Source organism: Arvicola amphibius, chromosome 2, assembly GCF_903992535.2.
Source record: "Arvicola amphibius chromosome 2, mArvAmp1.2, whole genome shotgun sequence".
In the NCBI taxonomy this organism is placed as follows: Eukaryota; Metazoa; Chordata; class Mammalia; order Rodentia; family Cricetidae; genus Arvicola; species Arvicola amphibius.
The window spans coordinates 75393328-75407182 of record NC_052048.2 but is presented as its reverse complement, the minus strand read 5'-3'; the positions used below and the strand labels follow the sequence as shown (position 1 = coordinate 75407182).

Below are 13855 nucleotides of genomic sequence, written 5' to 3'. Positions count from 1 at the left end.
AAAATAAACAGGACTTGGTAACGGGATAGGAGGGGGCTAGAGAGATGCTCGGTGGGAAAGGGCGCCTGCCCCACAAGCATCAAGACTGAGATTCTGTGGACACAAGCTCACCTACAAACCACTATTTCAAGGTGAAGGCAAGAGGATCAAGGGGGCTTGCTGGTACAAAGACTAGCTCTAGGCTCATTCCTGTCTCAAAAGAATGAGACAGAGAATAACGGTGTGATATCTGACCTCCTCTGGCTGGCTGGCAGACAGACAGACAGGCAGACAGACAGACACACACACACACCAAAAAAAAAAAAAAAAAAAGGAAAGGAAAGGATGACTCCCAAAAAATTGATGAGGGTTCTGTCTGCGATGGGGTCTCAGGTAGCTAAGAATGCCCTTGACTGTGTTCTCCTGCCTCCTTCTCCCACATACTGGGATTACAACACATGCCTTCATGCCTGGTTTATGTGGTGGTAGAAATCAAACCAAGGGTGAATGCTAGTTGAATAAGTATTCTACCAACTGAGCTACATTCCCAACTAAGTTTGAGTTGATCTAAAGACATCTAAAAGCAAACCAAATGGGCAACTGGCTTTAAGATCAAGAATTCAGGGATGTGTGGTGTTAGGACTTTCTAGGTGTCCCCTCTCTCAGAGTGGCAAAAAGAGCCACAGGCGCAGCTGAAATGGCCTGGGGAAGAGGGGAACAGTGAGAGGAGGGGCCTGAGACATTCCAGCTTCTATCAGCTGTAAAGCAATACACCAAACAAAACACGAGCCACAGCTGCAGAAGCACCCCAGTTCAGAACCCGCTGAAGGGGAGTGGCAGGCAGCCTGTAATCCCAGCACTCCAAAGGTGGAGACAGGAGGATGGTAAGTTAGAGGCCAACTGGGTTACAGAGCAAGACTGTCAAAAGGGAGGGAAGAGGGAGAGAGGGAAGGAAGGAAGAAAGGAGAGAGGGAGGGAGGGAGGGAAGAAGGAAACAAAAGAGAAGCTGCCATAATCAGCTGACTGGCTCCTGCTGCAGTGCCTTTCCCACATCTTAGACTTGCTTCAGTGCTCCCGCCAGAGCTCAAATCCTCCAGGTTATTGAGTCAATGACTGATGCTTCTACCCAGTTCCTTGGCCAGTCAATCTCTGCTCTGGCTCCCCACTGGCCTGGCTGAGACCTGCTCAGAACTGCACTGCTGTAAGCAGCGCTTTCTAGTTCTTTCATCTCCGCCTTCCAAAGCGGCACTGCAGTCTGAAATTGCCCACCTTTAGCCTTCTAGTTAGGCACAAGAGTTTATCATTTTTAGTGAGATATTTTGTTACTTAGAGACAAATGTACTCCAAATGACGTAACACCCACAAGCTGACAGGAAGAAACAAGAATGATGCCCACAAGATAACAGACTGCATGGCAGAAAGTATGTAAGTTACTAAGGAAAATAAACCTCTGAGCAAGCCTCAATGAGGTACATAAAACAAAAGGCTGGTTTAAAAACAGGAGGATATTTAATCCATTCCAAAAGTCCCATAGGAGAGAAGGAACTATAGGAAAACCATCTACCTATGATAGACAGAAAGATGCTGTTAGCTTCATGTTCACTCAGAGAATCTCAAGACTTGATGTTTCCAAGGAATAATATGTTCTCTGATACTTGCAGCAATTCAAGTAAGGCATCCATCTGTAGGAGTTCTGCCTGCTGGCGCTGAAAGGGAAGGAGTATCATCTGCAATGTGCTGTCCAGAGAAATGCTGGACAGCACAGGACACCACGGGCAGACAGGCTCTTTGATGGTGACGCAGCCAGACCCATAGAAACTGAGCTGGGGCAGGAATCTTCAGTCAGCTCATGTTAAGTTACAGCTTCAGTATTTTCATTTAACATCTTCAGCCTTTGGGGGCAAAACCCCAGACAAGGCGTTCAAGCCCCCTGCTGGTTGGTTTCATCATTATCCCGCCTCTTCCAAATCTGTCAGAAATGAAAACAATGATGAGCTCTGCAGGCAGCCATCATGTAACTATTCCCTGCCAGGCAGCAGGCAGCAGGCAGCATTCCGCCCCGCCCCGCCCCGCTGTCACATGCGCTGCCTTCCCCACTAATGACGCACACTCCCCACAACAGTCCCTTCCATCCCATTCATGTTTCCACACACCCTCAACTTTTGTTCATTCTTTTTTTATTTTTTCAGATTCATTTATTATTTAATGTGTATGAATGTCTTGTCTACACTTACGTATGCACCATGTGCATGCTTGGTATGCTCAAATGTCAAAAGACAGCTTTGGATCTCCTGGGACTATGTTACAGATCTCTGCTAAATCATAAGACCACAAACACACTTTGCTCACTTGCTGACTTACAGGCTTCTGCACTTTTCCTTTCTGAAAACCTGTTTAACTTCTGGGGACACATAATCTGGTCCCCTCGCACTCCTAAAGCACCCAGGCCTATAATCAAGACTCTACCTCAAGTCCACTGGGCCACACCCACCTGAATGTACGCCTCGGACAGTGTGATCATCTGGGGCAGGATGTCAGTCACCTGGAGGTCTTGTAATTCATACCACTTGCCGGTTCCCTGCACAAAGCATGAAAGTTTGGGTCAATCTGCTCTCGAAAAACAGAGGTGTGAAAATGATACAGCCAGGGATCAGAGACAAGATGACTGACTGCATGGCAGAAAGTATGTAAGAACGGCCACTAAACATCAGCAAGAGTCAAAACCTTGGCTAGACCTGAGTCAATGAACAGTTTTGATAACCTCAATTCCTGTCAAGGAGTCTTTGAAATACAATGGAGTACCAAACATTTTGCGTCCCCCCCACCTGTGTGTGTGTGTGTGTGTGCGCGCGCGCGCGCGTGTGCGTGTGTGTAGGGTGTCCTCACATGGTCCAGTCTAACATCAGACTTTCTCTTTAGCCAAGGAAGACTCTGAACTTCTGACTCTCCTGCTTCTACCTCAAGAGTGCTGGCACTATAGGTGGCCACCACCGCACCCAGTTCATGTGGTGTCTGGAATTAAACTAAAGGTTTTGTGCATGCTAGACACCCTGTCACATGAGCTAAATCCCTAGACCCACTTAAGGTGATTTAGGTGGCCACTCACAAGAAAAAAAGAAAATGTCCTCCAATCTCTAATGTCTTTTTCCTGTCCAAAAATGGTAAATTAGACGAACCTGCTAGAAAGTACATAAAGCTGGCTGCTAAGAACCTATAAATGGACATTCTCCTCCTCCATATCCTCAACCCAGAGACAGGAGAAACAAAGAAAAAGGTAAGGCACCTTGGTGGACACTGCCCATCACCTAGAGTTTGCCTGCAAACCAATGTCGCCAACAATAGCCAAACGACCTCACAGCATGCTGCCATGAAAAGACCTAACACATGAAAGAACTGCTGAGACCGACTGCAGATGCCTCAAGTTCAGAGTATAGGACTGCAGAGAAAATGTGGGCCTATATAAGCAAGTTCACTTCTGGCTCTAAGACTAGTTAAGCATGGCTCTGAGGCCAAATATCTCGGCACAAATCCCAATGTTACTGACTTCAGATAAATTCTCAGACTCTAAGTCTAGGTTTCCTCATGTGTGAGGGATGTGCTTTATAAGGACAGTAAACCATTAGTCCCAGGGACAATAACCTACATTAAAATTCTGCATTTATTCTCTGTGAGTTCGAGACCAGTCTGGTCTACAAGAGCTAGCTCCAGGACAGGCTCAAAAGCTGCAGAGAAACCCTGTCTCAAAAAACCAAAAAACAAAAACAAAACAAAATTCTGCATTTATACATATATTCTGTGTGTGCTTTTGTTTTCAGCTTTAGATACACTCTTAAAATGTGTTATCTCTGGTAGGCATGGCGGTAATACCTCTGATCCTAGTACTTGGGAGGCTAATGGCAGAAGAACTGCCACAAGTTCTCAGCCAGCCTGGGCTATGCCTACGTTCCAGGTCAGCCTGGGCTACAGTATGAGACCCTGTCTTAAAAACAATCCTGACAAAGTAAGGAGTCTCTAAACCAATGCTTCTCAAACGTTAATTTCATGCATATCAAAGGGTCTTGTTAAATAATGAAGAGCTGATGCAATGTGAGCCAGGGGGCTGAAATTCTGCTGTCCTAAGGAGCCCTCCGATGGCACCACAGCTCCTGGGGCTGGTGGGGCTCTGACCCTGAACAGAGGTTCTCAATCCTAACTGGCTAGCAGAACCTCCCAGGGAACTTTAGAACACTTGACACCTCATTCTGCACCCACACACTGTAAAGCAGAGTCTCGTAGTTAACCCTGATGCCAATCAATGCTTGGGGTAAGTAAGCATGCTACAGAGATGGGCTTAGCACCATAGGATCTGTGGCTGCATCCACAGCCTCTCTACTCCAGTTGAAAATTAATGTCTACCGTAACTGGGCTGGGGTACCTCCCAGTGGTATCTAACATAAGACAAAACTAAAACCATCCAGTACATACAGAGTTCTGAGGCCAGGCCCAGAAACGGCAAACTCAATCACACCACAGGAACAACGCCTATTTTGCAGCTCTGTTCCAGGCCAGTCAGAGGCCACTCACATGATGAAGCACGTGGATCCTATAGGAGCCCTCGGAGGGCTTGCCATCATGCACGATGTTGGCGATGAGATCATAAGTGGTGTTCTTGTGGACTGCTTGGACTTCTTCAGACAAGTATTCTCTTAGATCCACATTTCTGGAGATAAAGAGAAACAACAGAACATCAGACCATAGCTGTGAAGTTAGGGAAATGCCCCTTACAAATGATGCACAGAGCTGCTGACTGCTACTTTAGGGTCCTAGTTCTGGAAAGGTTTGTAGTGCCACAACAGTTCCAGTGTTGAATTCACATTTTCCAACAGTGAAAAACACCCCTTAGGAGCAAGTCTGGAGGGAAGGGTTTGAGTGGGAATCGTGGCTGTTACCAGACAGCTGCGAATTTAAGTCTTTTACAGAAGGATCGTAGCTCCACTGCCTCCCGACTGTGATGAGCTGAGGCAGCAGGGGCCTGCCCATAGGCCAAGAGTGTACCTGGCTACTCCGGGATCCAGGCAGCAGCTGCCCTTTGCCCCGAGGCACTCTATGGAAGAAGACTGATCACATGATGTGTCACTGTAACAGCTTCAATTTGAAAACTAGGCAACCATCAGCTTTCTTATTTTCAAGACTCTTACTTTTTCCATATTTTTTCAGTGAAGTTAGAGGCAAAATCATTGCAAGTAACCCAGCTGCCGTAGGTAGCAAAGGTATAAAAGGGGAATTTATTTGAAGGTTTCTAGACTAGAAACCAGCACTGAAGAAAACAATGGGTCCAGAGAGCTAGCTGTCTTCTGATCTTTGTATGTGTGGTATATGTACTTGTGTGCACATGCAGATGGCTGTGAGCACCTGGAGAGGAGACCAATACCTGGTGTCCTCCTCAATTACTTTAGTCCTTATTTCTGAGGCAGGGTCTCCAATGCACTTAGGGTTCAAAGACATTCTGAGCTACACAGTGATTCAGGTCAACTTGGTCCAAAGACTGACACTCTGCCTGTTTTTGAAGGGGAAAAAAAAAAACAACCAAAAAACCTTGGGGGCTGGAAAGAGGCTGGCTGCTAGAGGACCCAGGTTCACGGCCCAGCACCCACAAGGGGACTCACAACCACCTGTCCTATAACTTCAATTCCTGGGGATCCAATATCAAAAACATCCGATGTGATGTGCAGACAAACATGCTGACAAAACACCCACACACATAAAATAAATAAATCTTAAAAAACAGCTGGACGATGGTGGTACACACCTTTAATCCCAGCACTTGGGAGGCAGAGACAGGGAAGATCTCTGTGAGTTCAAGGCCAGCCTGGTCTACAGAGCTAGTTCCAGGACAGGCTCCAAAGCTAGAGAAACCCTGTCTTGAAAAAGCAAACAAAACAAAACAAAACAAAACCTCTGCCTCTACCAGACACAGAGACATACATCTTTAATTCCTCAGGAGACAGGTAGAAGGATGTCTTTGAGTTCAAAGCCAGCTTGGCCTATATACTGATATCCTGAACAGCTTTGTAGAGACCCTGTCTCAGAAACAAAACAAAACAAACAAACAAACAAAAGGTTTTTTATAAAAATTAAAAAACAGGAAAATGGACCAATTAGTAAAGTGCTCACCATGCAAGCCTGGTGGCCTGAGTGTGACCCCTGGGACTCAAATAGTGGAAGAAGAAAAATAAATCCCATACATCATCTTCAAACCTCCAGAAATATGCTGAGGCTCATCAACCAACGTATGAGTGCACACACATATACAAAATAAAGACAACATAATTTTTTAATGAAATTGTCTTTGAGTCCTGGTCTAATAAACCTCCTATTTTATAACTTCTCCAGAGCAAGCTTTCTAAAGGGCAAGCTACCCAAGTCCCAACTGCCAAATGTACAAATGCAGCTGCTAAGAGGAGAAACCTACTCCAGGCCCCAGAGAAAAGGCAGCAGGGCAGGTAAGGAGTTTCTGCAGGACTGAAGAAGCACAATCCACACAGTGGCCTCTTTGCAACTGAAGCTCTTTCCTATCAGTAACACACTGCCCACTCACAAGAGACTAGCTCTGACATAAAGCCTTGGTTGGTGGGATTTCAAAAGCAGTGCTTCTGAAGTCTCATTCAAGAGATGAGACAGGTGGCTTCTGTATTCCCCACCTGTCACACAAACAAGACAGTGACAGAAAACAGGAAGACAAGCCCAGAGAGAAAGAAGGAGCTGGAGAGATGGCTTAGAGGTTAAGAGCCTGGCTGCTCTTTCAGAGAACCCAGGTTCAGTTCTCTATACCTACATGGTTCACAACCATCTGTAATTCCAGTTCCAGAGGATCCAGTGCCCTCTTCTGGCCTCCATGGGCTCTATATGAACACGGCAAACACACACATGCAGGTAAGACACTCATAAACATAAAAAAAAATTAAAGAAATATTTTTTTAAAAAAGAAAATTCTCTTGTATTCCTCACTTAGAAATTCTTCTGCATGGCATCTGTCACAGACTCACAGTTCTAGTTTCTGAGGAGGCTGAGCTAAGGGCACAGTTCATTAAAGGCCAGGTTTGAGTTTCATAGCAAGATCCTGTCTCCAAAAATTAGATAAAATTTAGACAAAGCTCAGTGATACAGTAGCACCTAGGATGCCTGGTTCTGCCTCTAGTAATTAAGAGAAGATACCCCAGGACACCTCTCTCTTCTCACCATCTACTGCCACAGATTCTCAGGGAAGATGGAATCCATTAGAAAAACAAAACAAGCCCTACACTGGGAGGACCCTTAGGGCTCAGCCACTCTAAGTCCCACAGCCCAGAGTGCACTTTACCCACTAAGCCATCTGCCCAGCTAATCCTCCCTCTCTTTAGACTCACACAGAACCAAGAACTGGACATCTTTCCACAGGAAAACTGGCAGTCCTGGTGGTTGGGGGACTGAAAGAGAAAGACGATGAGGGGAAAAGGAGACCAGGAGATGAGCATCTGCCCACCATAAACCTGAAATCCTCTGCTATTTTAAACTACAAAGACTTAAAGTATGAAATTCAAAGACTACCAGAAACAGACAAAAGCGTAAAACTTCCCTGTCAACAAGAAAACTGGACATACTCTAGACATTCAAGTTAAACACAGGCCCAACCAAAGCCTTCCCCTGTCATCTGTGTTGGACTCCACGCTTCCTCCAACCTCAATACCCACTGACACACTTCTTGTCAGCCTGCCACGAGGCTTCCCCACATTCTCAGAGACCTTCTTCAGACCATGTAAAACACTGTCTCTTGGTGGTAGAGAGATGGCTCAGCAGGGAAAAGCACCGGTTCCTCTTCCAGAGGACTACAGTTTGATTCCTGGAACCCACATGGGTGCTCACAAGTGGCTGTAACTCCAGTTCCAGGGAATTTGATGCCCTTTTGGCCTCTGTGGGCACCAGGAATACACAAGATACAGACATACATGCAGGTAAAATAGCCATACACATAAAATAATTTTTAAAATTTAATTTAAAAAAATTAAGAACATTGGCTTTTCAGACCATAACCAATTACGTGAATTAAAGGTCTTTCTAAAGACACTTCAGGGCTGGAGAGATGGCTCAGTGGTTAAGAGCATTGCCTGTTCTTCCAAAGGTCCTGAGTTCAATTCCCAGCAACCACATGGTGGCTCACAACCATCGGTAATGGGGTCTGGTGCCCTTTTCTGCCCTTCAGGCATACATGCAGAAAGAATATTGTATACATAATAAATAAATAAATATTTTTTAAAAAAGACACTTCAGTCTTTCTGAATTAGAAGACAGTCAACGAAAAATATCAGGTACCTTTTCAGTTCATTCAAACAAATCATGAAAACTTAAGTCGGGTAGTGGTGGCATATACCTTTAATTCCAGCACTCAGGAGGCAGAAGCAGGTGGATCTCTGTGAGTTCAAGGCCAGCCTGGTCTACAAGAGCTAGTTCCAGGACAGATACCAAAGCTACACAGAGAAACCCTGTCTCAAAAAAACAAAAAATCATGAAAATTCAACTGCAGAGTAAATTTAAAGGTCCCACATTAAAATTTGTAATTTATGACAGTGTGCTGTCACATGCTTGTAATTACAGAACTTGGAAGGTAGAATACAGGAAAATCAAAAGTTCAAGGTCATCTTGGCTTAGAAAGTGACTTCAAAGACAGTATGGACTACATGAGACTATATCTCAAATAAGTAAACAAATAAATGACTGTATCTAAGTTAAATATTCTGCTGTGGAATAATCCTTCTATACACTGTATGCTTATATGTCCCTATGATTGGTTTAATAAACAAGCTGACTGACCAATAGTTGAATAGGAAAGTTAGGCTAGAAAGTCAGAAAATGCTGGGAGAAAAAAGGGTAGAGTCTGGAATTGCCAGCCAGACAAAGAGGGAATAGGAGATGAATGTGCCATGCTAATAAAGGTACCACCAACAAACAAACAAACAAACAAACAAATAAAGGTGCCACCACGCGGCAGACTGCAAATAAGGAATATGGGTTAACTTAAAATGTAAGAGCTAGGTGGTAATAAGCCTGAGCTACTGGCTGGGCACTTGTTTTGTTTTTCAATTTTTATTTAATTTTATTTTAGGTACATGGGTATGAAAGTGTCAGATCTCCTGGAACTGGAGTTACAGACAGTTGTGAGCTGCCATGCGATTACTGAGAATTGAACCCAGGTCCTCTGGAAGGGCAGCAGTGCTCTTAACCTCTGAGCCATCTCTCCAGCTCCAGCCCAGCATCTGTAATTAATACAAGCCTCAGAGCAGCTGCGGGACAGAAAAACTCTGACTACAATATCAATCTTTGGGGACCTTGAAATATATACATCCTTCCAGCAAAATCATTAATTTCTCTGATGAAGGAAGCTGGTTCTTGTAATCTCCAACCAAGTCAGTCCAAAAGGAACACTATGGAAAGATAATCCAGACTCACAGTCAGATGGGACAGCTGTAGACTTGGGAGGCTGATGGTATGGGAGGTCATTCTGTCCATGTGTTGCTTTTATTGGTTAATGAATAAAGAACTGCTTTGAGCCTATAGCAGAGCAGGGCAAAATAGAGGTAGGCAGGGAAAACTAAACTGAATTCTGGGAGAAAGAAGGCAGTTAGAGAGAAGCCATGTAGCCCCGCTGGAGACAGACGTCGGAACTTTATCCAGTAAGCCACAGCCACATGATGTTACAGATTAATAGAAATCGGTTAAATTAGTATGTAAGAGCTAGCCAATAAGAAGTTCGACCTAATATGCCAAGCAGTGATTTAATTAATACAGTTTCTGGGTGATTATTTCTGGACTGAGCAGCCGGACAAGCAAGCGGCTCCTACAACAGGCTACAGCAGGAGTTTCAAGTGGTCAGGATCATCTGCCAAGTTCAAGGACAGTCTGGGATTCATAAGACCCTGTCACAATGTCTCAAAAAGAGAGAAGTGGGGGGGGGGCACCAGAATGAAGTAGGGCAATACACACGTGATGGGGAAGTTGACAATTGTCGGGTTCTTCTCCACAAAGAAGTTGTTCTTAGTAAATCTCTTGATGCAAAAGATTAGATATGGAGGCAGCTTGGTGAGCTGGAAGCGCTTCAGGAAATTCTCCTTGTAAGTTTTGTATTCCTAGAAAAACAGTTTGATGACATTAGTGCCAGCACTCAGTGTCAGCACTCGGTACAAAAGGGACCTGAGCTTTGCTCTGGCTTTTAAACATAGCTCTGTATCACACCTAAAATTCAGAAAATACATAGTCCCCAAAATCACAAAAGAGGCTAAGATCAGCAATGGAGCAAACACAGAGTAAAATGCAATGGACTGCTTCAGCCAGTATAAGATCACACTGCTGAAACTAATACCACAGCTGTGCAGGCTCAGGCAAACACAGGGAACAAAACCGACAAATGAAAACAACGGTTAAAAGCTGAATTACCACCAGAAAGATCTTACTTTACACCAGGCGGCATGGTGGCACATACCTTAAATCCCAGCACTCAGAAGACAGAAACAGGGGGATCTCTGTGAGTTCAAAGCCAGCCTGGTCTACAAAGCAAGTTCCAGGATAGGCTCCAAAGCTACAGAGAAACCCAGTCTTGGAAAACAAAACAAAACAAAACAGATCTTACTCAAAATGGGGAAATTTTTCTTGCCTTAGTAACAGTGAAGCACCCTCAGTATTCCAAAGGAGGTGGCTAACAACTTCTTCCATCCTTTCTGTCTTAAAGATTCTAAGACCTGGGCTGGAGTAGCTCTGCAGTAAAACCTGTACTCAGCACACAGGAGGCACTGGGTCTATCTCAATCCCTGGCAACTGAAGCTCATATCTGAGAAGAAATCTCAGGGCTTGTGTAAGTAGTGTAGAAGGTCACATTTCCTGTGAGCTCATTCTACAATGGCCTAAGAAGAAAGGGAAGGGCCAGGACACCTGCCAACCCAAGGGGCTTAAAGCGAGTGAACATTAGCAGTTTCCCTTTTTCTTTTATGTGGATGGTGTTCTGCCTGTCTATGAACCCGTGTGTGCCCAGAGAGGTCAGAAGAGCATGCCAATTCCCTGGAACTGGAGTTACAGATGGTTGTAAGGTACCACTTGCATGCTGGAAACTGAACCCAGGTTCTCTGCAAGGGCAACACTCTGAACTGCTGATCCATCTTTCCAGCCCTGAGAATAGTTTCTCTCTCTCTCTCTCTCTCTCTCTCTCTCTCTCTCTCTCTCTCTCTCTCTGATTTTCAAGACAGGGTTTCTCTGTGTAACTATGGCTGGCTGGCCTTGAACTAAAAGATCCACTTGTCTCTGCCTCCCTAGTGCTGGGGTTAAACATAAATTCTTATCCTTGTCTGGGAATATACCCTAATAAAGCACTTGGTTAGTATACATGAGGTTGAGGCTCAAACCCCAGTAAAACCTAAGCTTACATTTAGTTAAGAGACAGGACTGAAAGACTAATCATAACCAGAAACAATCAGCCAAGGCTTCCTTCTGAACTGACTGAGTTCTAAACGGAAAAACAGATCCCTTGAGATCCACAAGTTGCTCAAGGAAATAGAATATATTTTCAATTTAGAGAGAGAGAGAGAGAGAGAGAGAGAGAGAGAGAGAGAGAGAGAGGAAGAGATGTTAGGTGAAAGTGGGTGTATACATGCTATAATTCATGTCTAAAGGCCAGAGGGCAATTTCCAGGAGTCTGTTTTTTCCTTCCACTGTGGGCTCCAGGGTCTGAACTTAGGTTTCCAGATCTCCATGACAAGGGCTTTGACCTGCTGAGCCATCTCACTAACCCCAAGAAAATACTGATTTTAAATTAGAATATGCCTGCTTCAATACTATCTGGATAATAAAACAGCAATTAAGAGACCCACTTCTGACACTGCATAGTGAGGGGCCTTACAGACCTCCTCCCCAGCAAATTGAGAGAAAGTTATTAAAGGTCATCTAGAAAATGAAGAAACTTTTTACAAAAGAAAGGGTTTGGGTACTTCTCCAAAATGTTAATAAGACAGCAAGGGAAACAAGAGTGTGGGGTCTACACTGTCCCTTCCAGCTCAGCAAGAAGGAAACATCACTTCAAAACAGTTCAAGGTTCTTTTCTCCCCACCCCAGGAGTCCAGTTTCACTGGGTTGTGGTGGCACACACCTTTAATCCCAGCACTTGGAGGCAGAGGCAAGTGGACCTCTGTGAGTTCAAGGCCAGCCTGGTCTACAAAGTGAGTTCCAGGACAGCAAAGAAACCCTACCTCAGAAAAAAAAAAAAAATACAACAATTTGATACTGAGACTGAATTAACGGTAAGTACCTGTATTATTAACAAAAAATAACAGCAAAATTGACAAATTAAAAATAATTGTTGGAGCTGGAAGTGGTGGCCAGCACTTGAGTGGAGGAAGGAGAATCAAGAATTCAAGGCTGGTTCTGGCTGCACAGCAAGTTCTAGGCTAAGCTGGCTAGACAAGACATTATCTCAAGAAACACAACAAAATAAAAATTCTCTTTTTAAAGATGAGATTCCTGGGGGCTGGAGAGATGGCTCAGAGGGTAAGAGCACTGACTGCTCTTCCAGAGGTCCCGAGTTCAATTCCCAGCAACCACATGGTGGCTCACAACCATCTGTAATGAGACCTGGTTCCTTCCTTGCCAGCAGTACATTGTATGCTTAATAAATAAATCTTAAAAAAAAAAAAAAAAAAAAAAAAAGATGAGATTCCTGTATTTCTTGAGTTTCCAAACATCTGAATCTCCAACTTTTCTTTACAGTACTCAGAGGCAGGTAGGAGCCATGTAAGAAGGGCTCCAAAGTTAAAGAGTTAAATACCAGAGAGGCTGGGAGACTTGAAAAAGACAATACATTCAGAGTAAGACTATGATATTTATGCGCTGATTCTGAAATAGAAAAGGATGCAGAGGCTGGGGAGTAACTTGTTTATAGAGCACTTGCCTTCCACTTCCAAAGCCCTGTTGTCAACACTGAAAAAAAAGGGTGCTGGTGATGATAATGTTAAAATACAAACCGAGAAAGCAGGGCAAGGGTGGCAATGTGGCTACCTTCTCAGTGATGCCGTTGAACTTGGCCAGGATGTTGAAGAGCGGCACCTGGGGGATAATGAGCTGCTCCTTCTCATCCTTATAGAGTGGGGCGGTGGGAAGGTCCAGCGTCAGGTACATGAATGTGGACTCCACCATTGTCTCTTGGTACTCATCATTATGGAGCAGCTGTTCTTTCTCTTCCGCTGGCTGGAAATGAATGAGAAGACAAAAGAGGAAAGAAGAGTGAACAGCAGGAAGCAAACCCACAGAGACATGATGCTCACTCACATCCCCTAGTCCAGAGCCCAGGCAGCCGTATGCAGAACCACCTGACAGTATTCATTCAAAAACTGATGGCATGTGTGTGCATGCATGTGGTCATCCAACTAGAAAGGTGACTGATCGCTGACAGGAGACCTTCAGGGGGAAGAGTGGGAAAGGGAATACAAGGGACATGAAGCAAGAGGAGGAACTATTGTAGAAAGAAACCCGCCAGGAAGAGAGCACTGGGAACAGAGCAGGGCAACGAAAGAGAGGGTTAATGAGAACTAAGTGTAATGGCACACGGGTTTGAAGACACCACTCAAACCCATTCCCTTGTAGACCAACTCTTAAAGAAAACACTAATCCTCTTTGAAAGGGTTTTACTTATACACCTACTATTTAAAAAGTTCTCAAGAAGCTCAGCTGAACCACTCAGTGGTCAAACCACTTCAACCAAGACTACCAACTACAAACTCTAAAGTTCACAGTACATGGCCACTATGGGCACAGAGCTGCCCTACAGCAGGTGCTTCGTCAACTTCTTTGTGGGCACATCCTGTCTATTCTCTAAGCTCCTGGT

The 13855-nt window shown here is 44.5% G+C and overlaps 1 protein-coding gene across 2 annotated transcripts in view; it reads right to left on the bottom strand.

The window, feature by feature from the left end:
- Positions 1-1466: 1466 nt before the first annotated feature.
- Positions 1467-13855, bottom strand: part of Usp39 (ubiquitin specific peptidase 39) — a 31459-nt gene continuing 19070 nt past the window's right edge. The window contains exons 9-13 of one of the 2 annotated variants that reach the window (XM_038319904.1): positions 13030-13218; positions 9976-10118; positions 4543-4678; positions 2471-2557; positions 1467-1716 (exon numbers count right to left, since the gene is read on the bottom strand). In XM_038319904.1, coding sequence (XP_038175832.1) covers positions 1645-1716; positions 2471-2557; positions 4543-4678; positions 9976-10118; positions 13030-13218 — 627 coding nt within the window. In that variant the 3' untranslated portion in view covers positions 1467-1644. Of the gene's footprint in view, positions 1949-2470; positions 2558-4542; positions 4679-9975; positions 10119-13029; positions 13219-13855 lie in introns of both variants that reach the window. The other variant, XM_038319903.1, reaches the window with a different exon arrangement.